We start from the raw sequence: 22,069 nt of genomic DNA on the forward strand, positions 1-22,069 counted from the left end.
GGTATATATGGAATAAAAACAATAAAAAGGCTATTTTTATAGCCTGTTCCAGTAAGAAGGTAAGTAAACAGGTTTTGTTATCATAATATATATAATATGCATAACAATACCTACATATATGGTCGCTAGTTCAAATTCCGCTCAGTCCAAGTTTTTACTTTTGCCGACAGAGATCACCTCCACTTCTGAATATTGTATAATGTGTATATGCCTGGTACTACTGTTGTTTTACTACTGTTCCATGAATTGTATGATATGTAATGTAATACTACTGTTCTACTACTGTTCTCTAAATTGGATAATGTATAATACTGTACCCAGAATACATAAATATATATGTATATATCATTTTATATGATGAAAACAAGTTGAGGAAAGTAAGGTAAAACTTAAAAAACAAAACATTTTGTGTTTGCCAATAATGTTTTTTATAGATATGTGGCTTTAAAAAAAGCCGTTTTTTTCTTCATCAAGATTATTTTGCTTGCATGAGGCGTGGCGTTAAATTGCACAGAGCAGCACAGGTTGGAACAATATGATCAGCATGTTGAAGCATGGTGATTGGTAACACATACTTGAGAATGCGAAACGTTTTTATGCGATTAATTGCTCGTTTAACATGAATCCGCAAATTTGCAACATCTTTAGTACGTTTACATTCTTCAGTGGTCATTTGCGCTTTTATTCTAGCACCTGGTGGAACACTTAAACTACAAAATCTTAAAAGTAGATCTTCTTTTATTTGGAACCCTCTGTCTGCCATTATTTCATCCTCTCTTTCCAGCGCATCAAAAAACCCACTATCCTCACAAATGCGTTCGTTCGTTCGACCACCATAACAATCTGACAGGAAAGTGATGAAACCAGTAGGAGAAATTCCAATTAAAAATTTAATTGTATTATGGCTTTTGTAATCTGACCAGGTTTGTGCTTGAAGCTCCAAAGATTTTGGTCTTTCGATAAAAACCTCTGTGCAGTCGATAATGCAGCGCAGCTTTTAATGTCCCATTTTTTTGTAAATATTTGCCAAATGATCCCTAATAGCCTCTCGAGGAAGCCAGTTTACCAAGCAATTTCCAAGGGCAGTGCTAAGCAAACGTACCCAAGTTGTGAAAATATTTGAACATGTTGCTGGAGTACAGGTATGCAGTATGTCGTTAATCGAGTAAAGCCGAAATAAAATTTAGCCGCAATAAAAACACAATTTACAACCTTTTGTTACCCCGTCATAGGAAAAACAATTGGTCAATTTCATTTTATTTTGCGAAATAAGTTTTAGTAAAGGTTAACAAATTAACTGGTGACACTGAACTGAGCGCTTAGTACGGGAAAACCGTGCGGCATATGCGTTCAGGCTTAAAACCCTATTCAAAAAAACTATTGCATCTGTGGTTTACAAACCACAGGATACACTCTGTTGAAACGCCGGGTTAAGCCACAAATAACTGTGTTACCCAGCGTTAAACACCAGAATGAGTGATTAATAAGAACCGTCAACTGTGCCACACATTCAAGTAAAGCGCTTTAGTGCAGACAAATAGTGTGTAGAAAATCAAGTGAACTGCACACAACTTTGTGGTGTTTCTGGTGTAATATACTATTCCAAAAATAACTCTTGACAACTTAGGTAAAATAAAAACACAGATTACAATTCATTGTTACCACGTCATAGCGAAAGCAGCAGGCAACTTTCTTTATTTGTTCAGGGAATGTTCCCGGTAAAAGTTTAAAAAAATCTTAATCTGAGCGCTTAGTATAGGTAAACAATGTGTAGTTTTTTCTGTAAAAAACGTTATCACAACCTCGGTTAAACAGAAACACAGGAAACAGCTCGTTGTTAACACCGGACTAAGCGCTTAGTACAGGTAGACTGTTGAGCGCTTAGTATAGGTAAACAATGTGACACGTCCATATAGGTGTAATACACTTTTCTGTAAAAAAAACGTTATCGCAACTTCAGTTAAACAGAAACACAGGAAACAGCCCGGTCGTCAACACCAGACTGAGCACTTAAGAGTTAAACCGTGTCATACATGAGCTTAGGCTAACACTATTTTCCAAAAATCTTTATCACTTTGGTTTTAAAAGAAATAAGGAAACAGGCTGGCTTTACCCAGTCCAGTTAAAAAAACACTCAGCAATTTAATTTTAGAATAAATTTTCATAACAGTATTAAAAGCTGTGGCTACCTGGCTGTATTTAGCATAATTATTTAAGGAATGTTGTTGGTAGCTAAACTGTATTTGGCTACCTTAACCTTTTAGTTAGTGGTAGCTACACAGGAAACAGCCCGTTGTTAACACTGGACTGAGCTGTTAATACAGGTAAACTGTGTCGCACATGATTATAGGCGTAACACCATTTTTTGAAAAACTTTCCCGCAGCTTCGGTTAAAAAAAACGTAAGTTTTCATAGCAGTAATAAAATTGGTAGCTGCCTAACTGCATTTAGCATAAGAATAAAGAATTGTGTAGCAGCCAAACTGCATTTAGCTACTTTCACTTTTTAGCTACAGTTAGCTAAAGGGAGCTAGCTAGGTAGACCCAACTTCAACATAAAAATAAATAACAATATACCAAACTGAAAAAAACTTTAAAAGAATAGGAATGAACAAAGATAACTATAGCAAGCTGCCTCAAAATCTACGTTTTGTAGCTAGCCAAAAACTTAAAATTGGTTTGTTTAAGATTTATACGTAGCTAGAAAACGTGATGAAATATTCCCCTTAACATGTGAAAACATACAGAAACTAAATAATCCTAAGAAAGAATAGGATACAACGTACTCAGAAGAAAAAAGGATTAAAAAGAGACAAATTTCAAACATCGCTTGCAAACGAAAATGAACGTGGAACCGTAAATAATTACTCCCCGAAAAAAATTACTCACCCAGTAGGAGTGGTAATTTCCCAGAAAATCATTACTCCTACTCGGAAATTATTACTCCCTTGAAATCACTCTTTTATGAATGGAGGATTACTTTTTTCCCAGTAAAAACTAACTTTCCTATTAAAACTAACCCATGAAGACATTCCACTGCAAATTCGAATGTGCGAGCTTCCTTTATTCATAATTTTTATACTTTGTTTTATCGATTTCTAATCTTAAACAGTTCTTAAACATGTTGTCAAGCTTCAGTAATTTTTACTCTGTTTGGTACATTTTTGAAACTCAAACGTTTATTTTATCTACAACAAAATATTATTATTTACTTTATCCGATAAGTTCTTAAGCTTAAGGTCAAAAGTTTGTTTTCCTATTATTTAAAGCTCTAATAATCTATTATTTACTTCATTTATGAATTTTTAAGCTTGATGTTTTCCAGATTTTATAAGATTTTAAGCTCCGAAAAGTTTTTCTCTCGTGATTTGTTAGCTATAATCATTTTGTTTCTAAACTCAAAACCGATTGTACTTTTTTGTATTTGTTAAATTTTTTTCCTATTCATTTTATTACAGTTTTTGTTGTAAGGTTGTAGTTATCGTGAGAAAAAAGATTATCAAATGATCTTGAAATGATTATTCTAAAGTCAAGTTTAGCTGCATATATACATAGAGATATCTCTATGATATATACCAACCATTATAAAAAACAATTAAAATCATTTGATTCTGAAAACTTTTTGTATTGACATTTCTTTAAACAACTCTTGCTTCTTATAAAAACCTGTATATATATAGATTTTGATGGTCCCACTGAAAAAGGAAGCCAGACCCACCCCATCGGATTTTTGACTCTTTCGGTAGTCCACTGTAAGTTCTCTTAATAAATTCTTTTTATCAGCATAATAATGGTCATGTTTATTTATTAAGATAGGGGAGTAAAAATTTCCTGCGAGGAGTAATAATTTTCTGGTAAATAGATACTACCGGGAGTAACAATATCCCGGGAAATAACTACTGGGGATTACTTATTTCCTAGTAAATTATTACTAGGGAGTAAACTTTTAGGGGAGTATGTTTTTACGGTGACACCGGTACCTGTTCTTTAAGCTCAAAATCGCTTGAAGATCCGGTAAATTTAAAAATGGCAGAAAGGGGCTTTAATCAAACAGCTTTCTGTGTAGCTAGTTAGTTACCTAGGTAGCTTTTACTAAGAAGGGGCAGGTCAACACCAAATGATTATGCTGCTAACTAGCTAACAAAACTAAAAATAGTTCTTGCCTGATAAAAGACTTGTTTTTTGATTGGGTGTCCCTAATCTCCAGTGGAGGATTGGAAGTATCGTATGTAGAAAAAGGATTTTGTGTGGGTAAAGGGATGACCTAAGAAACAAGGGCTTTATCAGACGCACAGGCCTTGTTTCTTATACCGCTTTCTGCTCGGGTAGTGAAATTGATCCGTGATAGAATCAAAACAACCCGACCTGGCGTAAGCGGTCGTTCATTTTGAAGGGTCTGTTTATAACGGAAGGGTTACCTCTATATATATCTTTCTCGATTTGTTTGTTGGCCATGATTAACAGATTTTGTAAGTAATCGATAACAAACCACGTGCGATGATTAGCGAGGTGAAAAAGGAAAGGGAAAAATGTACTTTCTCGTTGCTAAAGAAGACTGAGTCACGTGATTTCATGGGTAAATATAATTGGTAGGTGAAGGGCACCTGTAATGGTGAGATTTTAATTGGTTGAGAGCACCACTGCGCCTCGGGTAAGTGACGTAATGTACAGTTTGTGAGTAGCGAATATACAACAAGGTAGAGGGGCAATGCTAGAGACGTGGAACAGGCGCGCCTGGGGGTAATCTGGATGAGTAGAAAACTAGGCTAACGACCGAGCTAGCGTGTATGTACAGTTCTAAAAGCCGTTAAATGTGCACAGCGTTAGTCTTCACTGGAAAGGAATAAAGGAAATGGTGAAGGTACTCATGCACCCTTCTCTTCCGTGTATACGGACTCTCGAAACGCGGGTCCACCGCAGAGCTGGCTGTATTTTCTGGATTTAAAATTTTTTTTTGATTGGTGAACTACGCGGCGAGTAGGGTCTTTTCAGGGCCAAGTGCGTAACAAAGGGCCGGGCGAACTGAAATAAAGTAGCCAAAGGAGCAATTAAAATCGTAAATAAGACTAAAAACATAAGGGGTTTGATATCAAAAATTGAGGAAATAACAAGAGTTATATTGACAGTCGTGTTATATAATACAAGTATTATGTATAACACGTTAGTTCGTTACAAATAGAATAATATCTATTTTATTTGATCCGTACCACGTGGTAGTGGCAATTGTTTGTAATACATTCTATTTCATAAGGACACAGCCGGTATCGCAGTAGGTTACTTCAGTAAAACATCAACAGTGATGGCGGTTAGCTAGGTTACATTCTTATGTTGTTTTAGTATAAAAATCGCAATATTGCTGTTTCCCACGTATTTCCTAATAGGGTTTTCGTATTCTTGTCTAGTGTCGTAATAAATTATTTGATACTGGTATAGCAAAACAAACGTCATTATCGAACAGTATGTGATTGGATTTACAATATTCCACCATTATTGTTACGTCATTGTTTATTTTTACTAGCATGATAGTAGCTTTTTTGCATCACATTTTTTAATTCGATTGGTAACGAAGATGTATGTGCCAATGTCGAGGGATCCATATCGGCGATTCCGAGGCAAACAACGTGTTGGGACGGGGGCCTAAAAGGAGAGAGAGAGAGGGATGTTCCTTACAGAAGGAACAAGGCCTGTGCGTCTGATGAAACCCTTGTTTCTTGGGGCCATCCCTTTACCCACACAACATCCTTTATCTACATACGATACATCGAATCCTCCACTGCAGATTAGGGACACCCAATCAAAAAACATATTATATTAATAATAGCTACTACCAAGCAGTCCAGCAAGGAAGCAAAAAAAAAAAATTCGGTCATACGTCTGTGGAATGTCCTGGCCGCATGAAGAATATAGTCTATTCATGAGGCCCGTCAAAATCAGATTACTTACGATATGTGTTCAGTTTGGTTATTGTATTGGCTAAGATTGAAATGAAGCATTCTCATTGGCTTTTGGGAAAATGGAAATTTTCCATTTTGGAAAGGCTATATCTCAAGGACTCGTGACTTTTGAACACTCTAGATCGGTTTTTATGAAAGTAAACTGAATTTCCTGTAAGACCAAGAGGTTTTGGGGCCGCTCTGCCCCAGGGGATGTTGGATTGATACTGGATAGAATTATTCCCAAATGTGACTGTTCTCACTCTAAGTAAACGTATTGAGCCCGGATTAGCACGATAATTTGGACGATTGCAAGCATCAAATGTAATTATAAAATTATTTAAAAGAGTAAGAGGTAGTTTCTTATTGATTAACTTATGAAGAAAAATAATATTGCACATCTTGACATAATCAAAAAAAGAAAGAATTTTAAGATTCAGAAACAGAGGAGCTGAATGAGAATTAAAGTCGGAAAAGGTTATTATGTGCATAGCTCTTTTTTGTAGATTTAAAACTCGGTGGGTTTTATAAGATGAGTTCTGACCCCAGACTTGACAAGTGTAAGACATATGTGAGTGAAATAGGGCGAAGTATAGAGACACTACTATAGATGGAGAAACATAATGCCTGAGTTTGCACAGTGCGCCATTAGCTTGTTTTAACTTATCGCAAACAATATCTGTGTTTTTCTCAATTGATGTTTTCGTCAATAAAAACACCTAGGACTTGGCGCGCCACTACGTATTCCTCCGCGAGGTATAACTTTAGCTATGAGCGTAGGACAAGCAGGTCTGAAGAATGCTTCAAAAAGGCTAGGGATAAAGGCTATGAAACATGAGAGTATTATACTACTTGCAGAATTAAGGCTGAACTCAATTGTTGATTTAATCTCCTAAGCGATCGAGAATGGTGTTGTAAGCGACAATATTATTTATTTATTTATTTATTTGACGAATGTTTTACAAGGATGGCCATTTCAGATAAAATCTGTTATCAACATGGGTCCTTGAAATAAATAGGATAAAAAATATTAGTAACAATAAAACAAGAAATGTAAATGTACAATAAAAACGGTCGTATAAATATATAAACAGCAGAAAACACAGACAAAAGGCTAAAAATCAAAATACCACACTAGAAAAATGAGTTGATCAAGACAAAAAACAAACAAAAAACAAACAAAAAGCCATAAAAAAGACTAAATACGCAGATAATATTCTCTCAGTTGCAACTTAAAAATATTGTATGATTCACATTTTCTAATGTCCAACGGGAGTGTATTGTAAATATGTGCTCCAGTGTAACAGAAAGCTCCACGAGCATATTCCAAACGAAGATTAGGTAATTTCAAGCTATTTCTATTGTTACGTGTGTGTCTTGTGTGGTTTGTTTTTGTGAAGTAATTTTTAACATTTTCACACACATCATTGTCCAAGCAACGGCGAATGAAATTACAACCTCGCATTTCTATCATATTAACAGTATCAGGTGGTGTCAAGATTTGATTTCCAGTAATTGAAGCTGCTCGTCTATGTAAAGATTGGAGCTTGAGTAGTTGTGTCTGAGAATTCTTAAGGTGAACAAATCCGCAATATGTTAATACTGGTTGAATCATTGTTTAAAAAATTACAAATGCAGCTTTTTCTGTAATCAGCGGTCGAATGCGATATAGTAAACGTAATCTACTGGAAGCTTTTTGATACGTTAAATCAAACTTGCTGCTCAAATCCAATGATGGTACGATAAGTACACCAAGATATTTATACGTGGATGTTACCCTCACAGTTTGGTAGCCGTAAGTTACGTTTAATGAGCTGTTTTGTTTAGAGAGGTTATTTTTCGAACCAAATAACATTGCTTTAGTTGTGCCCAAAATTGACCCTTGTGGTACTCCACTATTGACTGGATGTTCAAAGAATTTTTGTATTTAACTTGCTGAAATCTACCAAACAAATAGTCTGTGAACCACTCGTGCTCGTCTCCAACAATTCCAAAACTGGTTAATTTTGACAGTAGTTTACCATGACTTAACATGTCGAATGCTTTTGTGAGGTCTAAAAATACGGCACCGACCATTTTGCCATCGTTAACCGTCAATTTCACAGTGTTGATAAAGATTGTTGCAGCCACATTAGTTGAGCGAGAGGCCTGAAACCAAACTGGTTATTGTTTATTAAATTGTTACTTTCCAGATATACAGTCAATTGTTCATGCACAACTTTTTCAATCACCTTGGATATAGCTGGAATAACAGATATTGGTCTGTAGTTATTAACAGATGACTTTGTTCCAGATTTGAAAATGGTAACACTTTGGTGCGTTTCCAGTCACTTGGAAAAGTTGAAGTTTCAAAAGACATGTTAATAATGTATGTCAGTGGTGAAGCGATTACCTCTTTGAGTAACCAGAATGGTAGATCATCTAGCCCAACAGACTTTTTACGTTTTAATGATTGTAGATGTTTCATGGTTTCATTAACAGTGATTGATTTAAGTCGAAATTTTGGGTTAGATTTACTCGTTATTTCTTATGATATTTCCAAACGGAGTTTGTCAACACAAAAGCAGATCTTTTAAGTGAATTTAAAACATTAGAAAAAAATCTACAAAACGCATTAGCAATAGAATGTTGATCGGTTACCAATTTCTCGTCGATTTGTATAGTAGTATTCACTTGAGAGTTCGATCTAAGTGGAAATACTTTTTTTATCGATCGCCAGAAGGATTCTGGACTTCCGGGGTTCTCCTCAAATAACTGTCGCTGATACGTATTCTTTGCTTTACGAACTTTATTATTAACCTTGTTTCTTATTTTTTTTATAAGCGGTGATATCTGCTTCTGATTTGGTTTTACGCGATTTTCGTAACAATTTGTCGCGTGAGTTCATCTCCTTCTTGAGATCAACAATAATCCAATCACATGGCTTACCGCAAACTTTTTTATGAATTAATGGAGCCATGGAATCGTAGGTGCGATATATAATTCCCTTTAACAAAGACCATGCTTTATTGACGTTCGTTGAATTATAAACATCTTGAAAATTTTGTGATGAAAGTGTTTGATAAAATTTATCTCCGTCATAATTTTGATAGCTTCGACAATTTATTGTTTTGTTAAAGAAACGGGTGTGATGTTGTTTTCTAATACAAAAAGGTCATGGTCACTAAAAGAAATAGGGTGACTTTAGTATCCGCTATAACTGCGCAATTAGTTGTAGCGATAATGTCAATAAGTGTTTATGACGTTTCCACTATTCGGGTTGGTGATTTAATGACTTGTTTAAAACCGTGTAAGGTTAAAGTTGTTTTAATCCCAACATGATCGTTCTTTTTCAGAAAATCGACATTAAGATCCCCTAAGATTATAACTTCTTTGATGCCGTCTAATGTTAATGATCAGATAGAAGAGATGAAAAATCTTATTAAGATACTTTGAATTATCCGGGGGTCTATAAATTACGGAAAGTAAATATGATTTCGCATTTTTTGGACATATTTCTAACTTCAATTTCATTTATTTCTAGATCGTGTCGCCTTTTATAAATAACATGATCAACAACATAAAATGCTACTCCGTCTCTTTTCCAAATTTACGAGATTTATGTAAAATGTGTATCCAATATTTGCAAACATGTCCTCCGGTTCATCTCCCGTATGTATTTCCGCAAGAGAAAAAATGTCGATTTTTCTGTTGTTTATAAGAATGTTCGAAATCTCAGCAAAATTTGCCCATAGACCTTTAACGTTCAGGTGCAACATATTCATACCCTTTGCATTCGTAAATTCACGGATTTCATCTGTGGCATTAGGTCCAGGATACTTTTCAACATCACCGCTTAAAAGCAACAACACAAACAACCATCTGCTTCGTCTTGAGAAATATACTCGCGTTTTGTTAAGACTTGTAAAAAAGCACGATTCGATGTTACAAATACCACTACTCTCGACAATATCCATACCACTTTTAAAATAAAGCGAATAGTTTTCATTTGAGCACAAGTAAAAACGTTTTTGCAGCAATAATACAACAAATAATAGAGCAGCCATAAGCGCTACTGATTTCTGTGCTGCTATTTGAGTTCAGCTTCACAATGAGTTCAGCTTGATCATGCGGGAAAAGCAGCACTACACGGTGCTAAAAGAACGGATGTGACAGCGAGTGAGACGTATGGTGAATAACATCGATGAACGAGAGCGTGCGGATATCTCAAGAGGTAGACAACAAGGAAAAGATAAGGTATTAAAAAATATAGAGACCATGTTCCTCCAGCTAAAACAAAAGACCTCTTTAGTAGCAGAATCGTTTAGTAAGTCACTGTCATGAATTATGCGACTTGCTTTTCTCCTAAGTTCCTCTATGTATAGTCTAAAATTCACCTCTTTTGCCGTCTGTACACAAGGCACATAGTACGGACCCATCGTCTGCATTATAGCGTCCTTAAACTTTACTTTTCGGATGCCCCTCTCCAATTCCTCTCTTGACATCTTCGATCTTCCTTTGATGCCAAAAATCGCGCTTTCTTCTTCGATATTCATGTTTCTTACAATTTTTAAGGTCCAACTAGCAGCCGGTAATGCACATACCTGTTGTTCGTTGCATGCATAGCTGGCTCCATTATAGAATGCAGCTATCAAACTCATCAAGTATACGTACACGGTCATTCCACTGTTGTTTCATCGCTTTATCTCATGTATCCTGAGGTCATAACATAACGTTCTGCGTAATGTTATAACCTCTAGAGCACCAACCCTATCCGATTGTTTATCAACCATATATAATAGGTCCTCAATATCCCTCTCATTGTGATGTTTCTTCTAACTTTTCCCTATGAGAGCCGTGACTATGAGCAAGAAATATCAGGTCCGCTACAGCTTCAAACCATTCAAATATTGACATCTCTTTGATACCCATTTATTATACACTTTCCCTTTTCTTACTCTCTAGCTAACGCTATCTGTGAGTAAACACGGTCAAACCCTTATACAATGACAAATGGCAAAATCTAGTGTCGAGGCAGCGTTGTAAACATCGAGGTTCGCACAATGTTCACAAGTGTTCATTGATACTCAGGATAGAGCCGATAAGCAGCGGACAGGAGGCGGGGGGTCAATCGACGTTCACAAGTGTGCACGTCACTGACCTAGAACTACAAATACTCTCTTATTTTGATGTAACGTTTTACTAGTTGTATGTCTTTGCTGCACATGTCTTGAGTTGAGATGATCTGGGACATATTCGAGCATGTAGGGCTCTAGTTTAGCCGACTTGTTGCACATGTTCTGGGTCTTCAACTTGCCTGGAACATATTTCAGTGCATGGAGGTCCTCCGCAGCAGCCGTGCTACATATGTCTTGGGTCTTCAACTTGTCTGGGACATACTCAAGCATGTAGGGCTTAGCATCTACTGCCCTGCTGCACATGTCTTGGGACTTGAGATGATCTTGGACATACTGGAGCATCTAGGGCTTCTCCTTAACAACTTTGTTACACATGTCTTGGCTTTTGAGATTCTTTGATGCATGCTTGAGCATCCAGGACTTCTCCTCAACAGATTTGTTTGTGGATAATTCTGAGACGCTCATTTATAGCTACACAACTATCATCGGATATTGAAAAGGGACTTTTCCCGTCTCTACCCAACTTCTACATGATCTTTTTTGCGCGTGCATCAATTTTTGATAATTTCAGGAAATTCCCATTTTTTGATGGTTGCTGCGGAAGGACTGCAGGAAATTTCACGATAGATTGAAAAGATGCGGCGGAGCGGGTCGGAAGCGGGGATTTGGCCCGTGTAACAGTTTTGATCATTTTAGGGAATTCCCCTTCTTCGAGGAAGGGACCTGTGGAGTGCCTGCGGTGGTAGTCGAAGGTGTGGAATAGAGCGTGAAAAGCTAACTATTTGAGTGATTCCCTTCTTCTACTATCAAAGAAAAAATTTAATTGAATTTTGCGTCTGTAGCATTAATAAAGTAATTGAAATTGACTAACTATAAAGCAGATTGTGTCTTCAATAATACATGTTTATCAGACTTAAATTTAACCTTTCAGTTACATATCCTAAGCATGCCGATTACTTTTTTATAAAAAATTTGCAAATGATGAAGTTTAATTTTCGCTAAAATTAATTCCTGTGAAAATTAATCCACGTAAGACATATAGAAAATGTGCTTCTCAATTCAAGAAACCTTCAAAGTATTCACCAAAAAAATGTGGGTATTTTCATCTCCTTGTGAATAAAAAATATGGTTCTAGCTCTGGGTCCACTTGCTATCTTGTTTAAAGTTAAAACACAAGCCGAAAATATCGGTTCGTTGGAACAAAATTCTGCACTTCTAACACCAAGTAACGTTCTTGGGAAAAGCCGTTGCGTCCTTTCGAGCAACTAACTGATATGCGTCATTAACACTTGTTGGCTCTGTTGTGTCCTAACTTTCATCGCTGGCCCAACGTTGAAAGTTGGGTCAGAGCTTTGAAAGATGGGACGGCCTAACTATCAACGCCTGCGTTCACGGCGTAAAATTTGAATGAATAAATGTGGCGTTTAGAGATGGGCCACCTAGGTCAATGTATGCAAATTACTGGTTTGTACTTTAAACATATTTAAAGGACGACATTCAACTGTTGTGAATGACTTTCTTCTTCCAATGTTTGTTGATTCTGCGCCTCTAAATATATATAAAGTGGGAACAATAGCAAGTTCTATTTTACAACTTGTAGTTAAAGAAAATTTCATGTGCTCACTAATCTCCCTTCCGCAAATGGCACAAAACCAACTTGAAATCAGTTTTTTTCTCCAGCGATGATCAAGTGAAAAGTGTCCACAATAAACAGCATTTGCAGACTATGCTTCTTTTGGTTATAAGCTATTGGTTTGGAACAACCATTACATTTCCAATTTCGCGTTGCTTTCTTTTGGCGCTGTAGTACCTTCAGATTATTTAGAACATCTTTAATCAGGTTAACATTAAAAACTTTGTCGCATAACGCTCGCAAAGGATGACGAATTTTTTCGGTAGAATGTCAGTTGTAGCATCAATACTTTCAGCATCAATATCTGACGCAACATTAGGATCACTAATAATTGAGTTTAGAATTTTTTTTTTTTCGGGAATACGCAGTTCTTATAAAGTTCTGATTTTGCCTAAAGTAAAGAATTAAGGATAAGTTCAAACATTTTGGGGACGATTAAAATTTTGGCGATAAGTTTTTTAACCGTTCCTTTTCTACAGGCTCCATGTAGCTGAAGGATTCACGGTAGTAATCAACCGACCGCTGCTGGAACGTATTGGTCTACCAGAGCCTGTTGGCGGAAAGTATTTCACTAAGGGTGACTACTTTCTACAATACTGATGTCTACCTTCGATTACCGAGTCAAGAAGACAAGTCCTACAGTCGCGCCCAGGCATATATTATTACCAAAGCCGCTTCAAATAAGCCGAAGGTAGATCATCACTCAACTCCACATAATGTGGCAAAAGTAATTTAAGCTACCAACGTATATACAAAGAACAGCAATACAACATGAGGACAACAAAGCCGTATTGATCACTGTCGTAGTTCACTCTATTTTTTTTATTAAATAGTCGGACGGAAAATCGATAAAACATGTGCCTGCAGAAAACGTTTAAAGCTTACCTCCCACTTTAAAAAAAAGTAATCGAAATTCAACTCAAAATATTGTACTAATTCCGAAAAAAATTTCTTTTATACTTATTTTGATTTGTTCGCAAAATATTCGTTGTTAAAGTTGCAAAATATTAGCTAGAGAAGAAGCTTCGTGCCAGTCGCCATCTTGTGTCCCGATTGTAAATAAATGCCTTGGCGGGAGGGCTTGTGACGCGAAGAAGTTAGAAGCGCGAAACAGAGCTAAAGAGACTGACTAATATCGATTTCAAGTTCAGCTATTTGCATAACTATAATCTATCGAAGCATAAGGGATAGTACTATGAAAAGCTAAGTAGGCAAATAGAACCTACTTGAACAACTACCTGTTACATGGCACCTTGACAGAGCCCTAGATTAGTGTTTTACAAAGGATGAAAAGAAAGATCTTAAAATGTTGTGGAACTAGGTAGAGTACATTCTATGGGCTTGCGAGCGCTTAGCCGAAGGCTCACGCTAGTCCATAGAATAAAAGCCATGAAATAACAATTGATAATTGTGAAAGGGACATGTTAATGATGTATTATAATTTGAATAGTTTATTTATGATGTGCGTAACTGTGACGATTCACGCGTTGTACCGTGTCTTTGTTTTTCTCTTGTGTATTACGCTATTTGCAATATATAGTTTTTAGACATTTATAGTATCTTCTTTTAGAACGAAAGCCGTGTTAGTGAAGACTAACAATTCGATTTGTGAACGAAGGTTCAATTCCAATAAATGTCAATGGCAATAACAGGATACTTGATGAGTATAAAAAATTGTCGAAGTGTTGTCGAAGGCTTGTGTTTGAGGGCAAAATTATGTGCTGGTCCTGCTGCCGGGAATACATCACATTCAATGGAGGCAACTGTACATGTAGCGAAAGCGACGTCCAGAGATAAAAAAAATTCTGTCAAATACCCAATGCTAATTAAACCCTAAAAATAGCAAAAAAGGATAGTGTTCAAATCTGGAGATAAGACCGTTAAATCAAAAGAATTTTACAGCGATGTCAAGGTAAGGGTAAAGACGAGAGACATGTGAATGCATATTGTACTAAGGACAAGCCATCTCCACTGCTGTTAAAGACCCCCAAATCTTGGTGAATACCCTTAGTGGTTGGCTAAGTACTCCAGATTTTGGATAATGTAATCCAAGTACTCTGCATCTTGATTTTCTTTGTTAGACTGTCACGTTCTTTGGTCTCCCTGCGGAGGTATTGTCCAATCTCTTTGATCTTTCGTATTCTGAGGATTTGACATCTATCTTGCGTAAGCCCACGTATTCTGTCCTCCTCAGGCGCACTATGAAATGTCGGATAAGTTTCATACCCTCCTTCTTTATTCTATAAGCACCTGCACAGTGTGGGTTTACAGAAACTCCACACCAGGGTTTACAGAAACAGTTGTTGTAACCTTGGATTTTACCAATGTGCAGGCTCATATCGGATAGACATTAGACATTAAAGTTTACATGGGTTCTGGCATACTGCAGCACTGTTTGAAAGGTTACTATATCTTTCCAACATCTTCCTCACTCAGCACCATCGATTCAGAGTTTTGTAGTAGGAATTATCTTGCTGTATAGTTGTCTGCTCCAGGACCTAGCAAAGAGACTTTTGCTAGGTCCTGAAATAAGGTCCCAAACCACGAATAAGCACTGCATACACGCTTACACTTTCACTAAGCTTTGTCTTTCGAGGTAAGACGCTGACCTGTAGGCATGACGAACTTTGTATAATATCAAGTTGTGGCCACCACTCACCGTTGGTAAGTGAGGCATCTATATCTCTAAACTTGTACAAAACTTTAGTGTCTGCACCATACTCACTACACATTTGGGCAAATCCTGATGTTGAGTAAGGGTTGTTATACCGACTAAAGCCATCACCGAATGGCATGGGTACTTTCATTCGAGTAGGCGACACATGTGTTAGTGTACATGGAATTGAACGATACTGTTCATAGTGGCAAAGATCCCGTCAGATGCTTGATATATATGCCTATAGCTGTAGTAGTATAGTTCACTGCAAAGTTAACCTGAGTCTGCTAGAATTCTAGTTTCGCCGGCTTGCCATGCAACTCAGACATGATCGCTAAGCGTAAATGCAATATTTACTTGATAAACTCTGGTATATGAGTCATTGTGGACATGTAGATATCTTGATACTTGCTTTGTGCGCAGACGGTACACAAGAAAGCAGACGCAACTATGCGAACACACGGGAGCGGTAGAATAAAGTACGGTACATCGGTCGGTCTAGTACAGTATGATGATGACGTTTCATAGCTTAAATACAAACAGAAAAAATACAAAGATACAAAAGGATAAGCACAACATAAATAAATTCAAATATAGCCTGTGTCGATAGACATACTATTACACGTACAAAAAAAAACATGAAACACTAACTATTGCGTCGTTTACTGCGCCTGTTTCCTTTTTGCTGCTTGAAGAAACTCTTTACGTTAAGATTTCAATCAAGAACTACGATATTTTCGATTCTCACTTTTACCACACGCTTGTCCTATTCGTACGGAGATTAGAAACAATGTGAAAAGTGCGCGAAAAAACTATAAAAACCCAATTAAAATTAATGTGACGTGACGGGTCTCCATCTCCGAGACGGATCTTCCTCGTTTATGTTCAAAACACTCCCCATAGTGAGTACTCGTCTACAAACGACTGTCCATCTAGTAACGCCTTATTTGATATAATTGATTAGCTTGCTTAAGTCGGACTCGTTAAAGATGTACGTCGTTTATGTACGTCGTTTATGTACGTCATTCCGATTTCTTCATCATCGCTTTGCAATATCGTTTGGCCAAGATTTATCATCGAATTTTACAACGTCGTTGTTGGTTCTTCACGAATTATGTACACCTATAAAGAACACAATTCACCGTCGTATGCAAAGCATAGTTCAGGTGACATTTTCATTTAGCACTGCGTTCCAGTAACGCAAGTGATCGGATGGGACGAATGTAATTTCCATCAGCAGTTTTCACTTCTGCAACCCTGTTGATGCCATCGCTGCCAGGAAAGATTTTCGCAATGCGTCCCAGCGGCCAATGATTTTTCAAGACGTTCTGGTCTCTAACTATCACGAGATCTTCTTCCTTAATTTGGTCGTCGTTTGTATTCCATTTAGCACGTGTTGTCAAAGAAGGCAGGTATTCCTTTCTCCATCTATTCCAAAACATATTTGAAGCAGCCTGTACGGCTCTCCATCTTTTACGATCGTCGAGGTCTGTAAATACAGAATCTACAGGTGTATTTTGCGACGCTCTTCCAATGAGAAAATGATTTGGCGTTAGTGCTTGGTAGTCATCTGCGTCACTGCTGATAGAAGTCAACGGTCGGCTATTGATGGTTGCTTCTACTTCAGTCAAGAATGTACGTAACTCTTCTTCGGTGAAAAGGCGATCACGAACTATCGCTTTCAACGCTCGTTTAGTGATATTTACCATAGATTCCATCGCTCCATTTATCCATGGTGAAAATGGTGGGTTGAACTTCCATTCGATACTATTCTTTGTTAACTCTTTTCGAAGTTTTGTCTCATTCAGATTCGTTACCAGCTCTCTTAGTTCACGATCTGCGCCGACGAAGTTGGTTCCGTTGTCGCTGGTGATTTTTTTGGGGTTTCCTCTTCTTGAGATAAAACGTCGAAGTGCAAGAATGAAACTATCTGTCGATAAATCTCCAGCTAGCTCAATATGAACAGCACGTGACGTCATGCAGGTAAACAATGCTCCATACCTTTTCACGGTTCCAGATGAAGCTCTTGTCCTCTTACTTCTCTTGAGAATCATTGGACCAAAGTAATCTACTCCTGATCGATTAAATGGTGGTTCACCTACAGCAAGACGATCGATTGGTAGATCTCCCATAAGTGGTGAAATTGGCTTGACTTTCTTTGATTTTCAGTATGTGCATGCATTTATCAAATTCTTCACAAAGGATTTTCCAGTCGGAATCCAAATATTTTGTCTTGATAGTGCTAGTGTGGCGTTTTGTCCAACATGGAAGTTTGTATGATGAATGTGTTAAATTATGAGTCGTGCAATGTGGTGTTTCGGCGAGATTATCACTTGGTGCTTCGACTCAAATGGTATATCGATTAAACCAATTCTTCTTCAATTGTTCTGCATCATTGGTCTCAAAGCTACAAGTGGTGATCTTTTTGGTAGTTCCTTGTGTGATTGTAGGTTTTCGAATTCTGATGGGTAGGATTCTTGTTGTGAGATGCTATACAACTGTAACTTTGTTGCTTCAATTTCATCAACGGTCAGGTAATCAAATTTTTCACGTTCAGGTCCTCCCCTTTTTAATAACCAATTTCGTTTTAATTTGATAATCCACGCAATGTGGCGACAGAGTTTTTGCCAATTGGAATAACTTTCCCATTTGATAAAGGATGTTTTCTCTGGTATTGCATTACTAGTTGACTGAAAGTTGGTAATATCTGCGTCTTCTTCACTTTGAATGACATTTTGGTTTTGGTCTGGCCAATTGCATTCTTCTTCGATTAAAAACGATGGACCGGTTAACCATCTGGAATTCTCGGTCGATGATAGTGGTACATATCTTGTAGCATTGTCTGCTGGGTTCAGAGTTCCTGGCACAAAACGCCACGAATTGACGTCAGTCGTAGTACGAATTTCATTGATGCGATTCATAACGAATACTGGAAAGTTTCGGTTTTCATTCAAGATATATTTTAACTATTTGTGAATCTGTCCAAAATTTGGTACTGAGGTCCATGGAAAGACTACTCACTATTGATTCTCTCATTCTTGTAGACAAGACAGCAGCTTGTTATTCTAATTTTGGTATTGTGAGAGATTTCGGATTCAACGGGGCGACTCTGGATTTTCCCATCACGAATGTTACATTGACGGTATGCGTATCTTGAATACGTAGATATGCGACAGCACCATATGCATTGATTGAAGCGTCAGAAAAAATATGTAGTTGAATCAACTGATTATTGGATTGTAGTTTGAGCCATCGAGGAATGCTGATCGATAATAGTTTCTCCAGTTCACTTCTCCAGCTCAACCACCTTGTTTTTACTTCGGTTGGTATTTCTTCATCCCAGTGTATTTTGGATTTCCACAATGATTGGGTGATAAGTTTTCCTTCTAAAATGAATGATGTTAAGATGCCAAGTGGGTCAAATATTGAACTTGTTAAACTTAATATACCTCTTTTAGTTTCAGGTGATGGTTTGTTGACAACTTTGAATGTGAAATAGTCAGTATTCGGATTCCATAACATACCAAGTACTCTTTCAGTAATTCAGTCGGTAATTTGTTTAGGTCTAGATTGACGTTGATTACGGTTTCGGTATTTGGAAAACACTTGAATTTGAAAGCCATTTTGTTAACCGAAAGCCACAACTTTTCAATGCTTCTGTCACGGTTTTTGCAATCGATACGGCTTCGTCTACCGTTTTCATGGAGTCCAGATAATCATCCATGTAAAACTTTTTCGTGATAGCGTCTACGATTTCGCGATCGTGGTCGATACTAGTTTGTCGAAGAGCGTAATTCGCGCAACAAGGTGAGTCTACTTTACCAAATAAATGTACTTGCATGGCAAAGTCATCAATGTTGTCGCTAGTGTTTTCCCGCCAAACGAAACGAAGAGCATCTTGTTCTGTCCTTGATACTTTGACCTGATGAAACATTTTTTCAATGTCAGCCATAATTGCGTAACGATAGGTACGGAATGTGAGTAATACAGATACTAGGTTGTTTAGCAAGTCTGGGCCGGGCAACAAGTTGTCGTTTAATGAAATACCTTTGTACTTTGCAGCTGCGTCAAAGACTACACGAACTTTTCCGGGCTTGTTAGGATGGACAACACCATGATGTGGTATGTAGTTGGTGATATCGGATGTTTGGTTTTTCTCAAAGTCTGAAAGCTTTCTCGCATGTCCAAGAGCGATATATTCCTTGACTTGTAATCTGTAATTTTTTGCTAAAATTGATTGCTTGCTCAGTTTTCTTTCGTTAGATTTCAGACGTTTGACTGCTAATTCCCTGTTGTACGGTAATTTTGGTTTCTTATCTTTCCACAATAAACCTACTTCAAAATGACCGTCTTTCATTTTCGTGGTCGACTTAAGTATGTGTAACGCATGTTTTTCGTCTTTCGTTAGTAGGTCTGGATGGAGTGGAGGCTTTGTTCCATATGACTCGATTTCCCAAAATCTTTCTACTGCTTTAGTAAGATCATCCGTATCATTTTCTAATCGATTAATATTGGTAAATATGTTTTTATTTTTCCCACCAAATAGGATCCAACCAAGTTGCGTTTTAACAGCTACTGGTTCGTTGTGTTTTCCTACTCGATAATCGTGTTGAATATGAAGTGATGGTGTATCAATTCCAATAAGTACTGTTACTCTGTCGTCGTTTAAGGTTGGTATATCGATGTCTTTCAAATGAACATATTTTTCTTTTAAATCTGTGATGTTTCGTTTTTTAGTAGGAGTGTTAAGATCTGGTACAACCCATGCTTTTTCGATTCTGATTTCTTCTTTTAGATTGATAGGGTGAACATTAAATAATACGATTTTTGATTTAAACGTCTGTGAATTCGATAGGATCGTCGATACTCTCAACGGTTGCTCCTTCCCACCTAATCCGAGTTTCCGCGCTGTTTCTTCGCAAATTAAGGTGCTATCTGATCCACTATCTAAAATAGCGTTGGTTGTTACTGATTTGTTGTTATGAGTTACGGTAACCGGGATAACTTGAAGATAGGTGTCAATTGTGGTACGAGATCGGGTGATCCTTGCCTCAGGTTCATTCTTTGTATCTTCATTTTCATTTTGTTGTGGCGGTCCTAAATGCAGCAGGGTGTGGTGACGTTTTTCACATTTATCTTCTCGACACCTCTTCTTAGATTTACATTCTTTTATTTTGTGAGAAGGTGAAAGACAATTGAAGCTAAGTCCCTTTTCTAAAACAAACTTCCTACGATCTGCCACTGGTTTTGATTTGAATTCTCTGCACTTAAAAACAAAATGATTTTCTGAACAAATCCAACACTTCGTACTGCGTTCACTACCTGCACCTGTTGCAAATGTTCTCACTATTTTCTCATCTCTCTTCGACTCCTTTCCATTTTTAATCTTATTCTGTTCCTGATCTGCGATTAAATTTGCTATTGGATTGAATTGCTCTAATAACTTCCAACTCAACCATTTCTCAAAGTCAATCTCACTCGTAATTTTGCCTTTCGAAAATTTGTAAAACTGATTGCGAAAGTGGTGAGGTAATCTAGCTACAGCCTTTGCTAAATTCTCAGTTGAATTAATAGCAGATTTGTAGCCCATGGAGATTAGCCAAGTATTATTAGAATTAAGAAGCTGCTGATATCGCCGGAGAGATGTTCTGTCGCGAGGTGGTATTTGAGGAAGATCGAGCACGTTTTTTAATTTAAAGTATGATGCAACAACAGGATTACCGAAGTCACGTTTCAATGCTTTTAATGCAGATGCGTAAAATATGCCACTTGCACCTATCGATAACACCGTCTTCTTAGCCTCACCGTCCAATACACTAATCAACCTCTCCATCCTTGTGTTATCGTCAAAGGAAACCTTCAGGTGTACTCTAAATTTAAAGTTTTCCACAAACTCTGGCCATTTATTAGGTGAACCATCGAACTTAAACAGATCAATAACTGGTAAATTCCTTGATTCATGCTCTCAACGAAGTACCCTAGCGGTAGTTATCGCATTTGCATCTTCTATAATGGTTTCTTGTCCTTCAATAAGATCGTCAATAAATTTATCAATCGGTTGATAACGAGATTTATCGATATTTTCCGGATTATTGAAGACATTGTTTTCGACATCTTTTAGTTCTGAACGGTTCGTCTGAGATTTATCCTGATTTAAACATGGAAGTAATTTAGTCTGATCTTTATATGAATGTTGATTGACTGACGAAGATTTATCAGACGGGATATCATCGATGTTGAAGAAGTGACGGCTTTTTGTTGAATGGTTTGATGAAGACGAAGAATGTGGTTTAGAATAATGTTTGTTGATGTCACTAGGAATTACGAAAGTAGTGTCGTTTTTAGGATGTTGTAGAGATGATATGTCTATCTGAGATGAAATATTTCTCTCTTTTCTGTCAATTCTGCTATCTAATATTCGAAGGTTTTCGGTGGTTGGTACATAATAAGACGAGCTTTTCCTCTCTCTAAATATTAATGGCTGTGTAATTTGCGATCTAACGGACATATCTTCTGAAGCAACATGTTCTTCTATTATACTCTCTTAATCTGGCGATTTCAGCTTTATCTTTCACTACGTTCAAACTTTCTACTATTTCGTCTCTCTCTAGCATTTTTTTTGTTCCAATATTTTAAGCTCTATCTCTCTCTTCCGTTCTAATAAATTTAACTCCCTTTTTAGCTTTTCCTCCGCAAGTTTCGCCTGTAACTGAGCCTCAGCAGATTCAGTC

General features: G+C 37.2%; 4 protein-coding genes across 4 annotated transcripts; all 4 read right to left on the minus strand.

The window, feature by feature from the left end:
* Nucleotides 1-475: 475 nt before the first annotated feature.
* On the minus strand, nucleotides 476-3,070 carry LOC130657789 (uncharacterized). Its single transcript, XM_057460788.1, has 5 exons — nucleotides 3,020-3,070; nucleotides 2,745-2,759; nucleotides 1,570-1,622; nucleotides 1,402-1,522; nucleotides 476-994 (listed from the first exon to the last, which is right to left on the minus strand). Exons 1-5 carry the CDS (start codon nucleotides 3,068-3,070, stop codon nucleotides 476-478), a joined length of 759 nt encoding a protein of 252 aa, XP_057316771.1.
* Nucleotides 3,071-17,716: 14,646 nt separating this feature from the next.
* LOC130657790 (uncharacterized) lies at nucleotides 17,717-18,259 on the minus strand. The gene has a single exon (XM_057460789.1). The coding sequence runs from the start codon at nucleotides 18,257-18,259 to the stop codon at nucleotides 17,717-17,719; it is 543 nt and encodes a 180-aa protein (XP_057316772.1).
* Nucleotides 18,260-18,398: 139 nt separating this feature from the next.
* On the minus strand, nucleotides 18,399-18,860 carry LOC130657791 (uncharacterized). Its single transcript, XM_057460790.1, has one exon. It carries the CDS (start codon nucleotides 18,858-18,860, stop codon nucleotides 18,399-18,401), a length of 462 nt encoding a protein of 153 aa, XP_057316773.1.
* Nucleotides 18,861-18,918: 58 nt separating this feature from the next.
* On the minus strand, nucleotides 18,919-21,846 carry LOC130657792 (uncharacterized). Its single transcript, XM_057460791.1, has 2 exons — nucleotides 21,316-21,846; nucleotides 18,919-21,261 (listed from the first exon to the last, which is right to left on the minus strand). Exons 1-2 carry the CDS (start codon nucleotides 21,844-21,846, stop codon nucleotides 18,919-18,921), a joined length of 2,874 nt encoding a protein of 957 aa, XP_057316774.1.
* Between the last annotated feature and the right edge of the window lie 223 nt (nucleotides 21,847-22,069).

This window comes from Hydractinia symbiolongicarpus, chromosome 9 (genome assembly GCF_029227915.1).
Source record: "Hydractinia symbiolongicarpus strain clone_291-10 chromosome 9, HSymV2.1, whole genome shotgun sequence".
In the NCBI taxonomy this organism is placed as follows: Eukaryota; Metazoa; Cnidaria; class Hydrozoa; order Anthoathecata; family Hydractiniidae; genus Hydractinia; species Hydractinia symbiolongicarpus.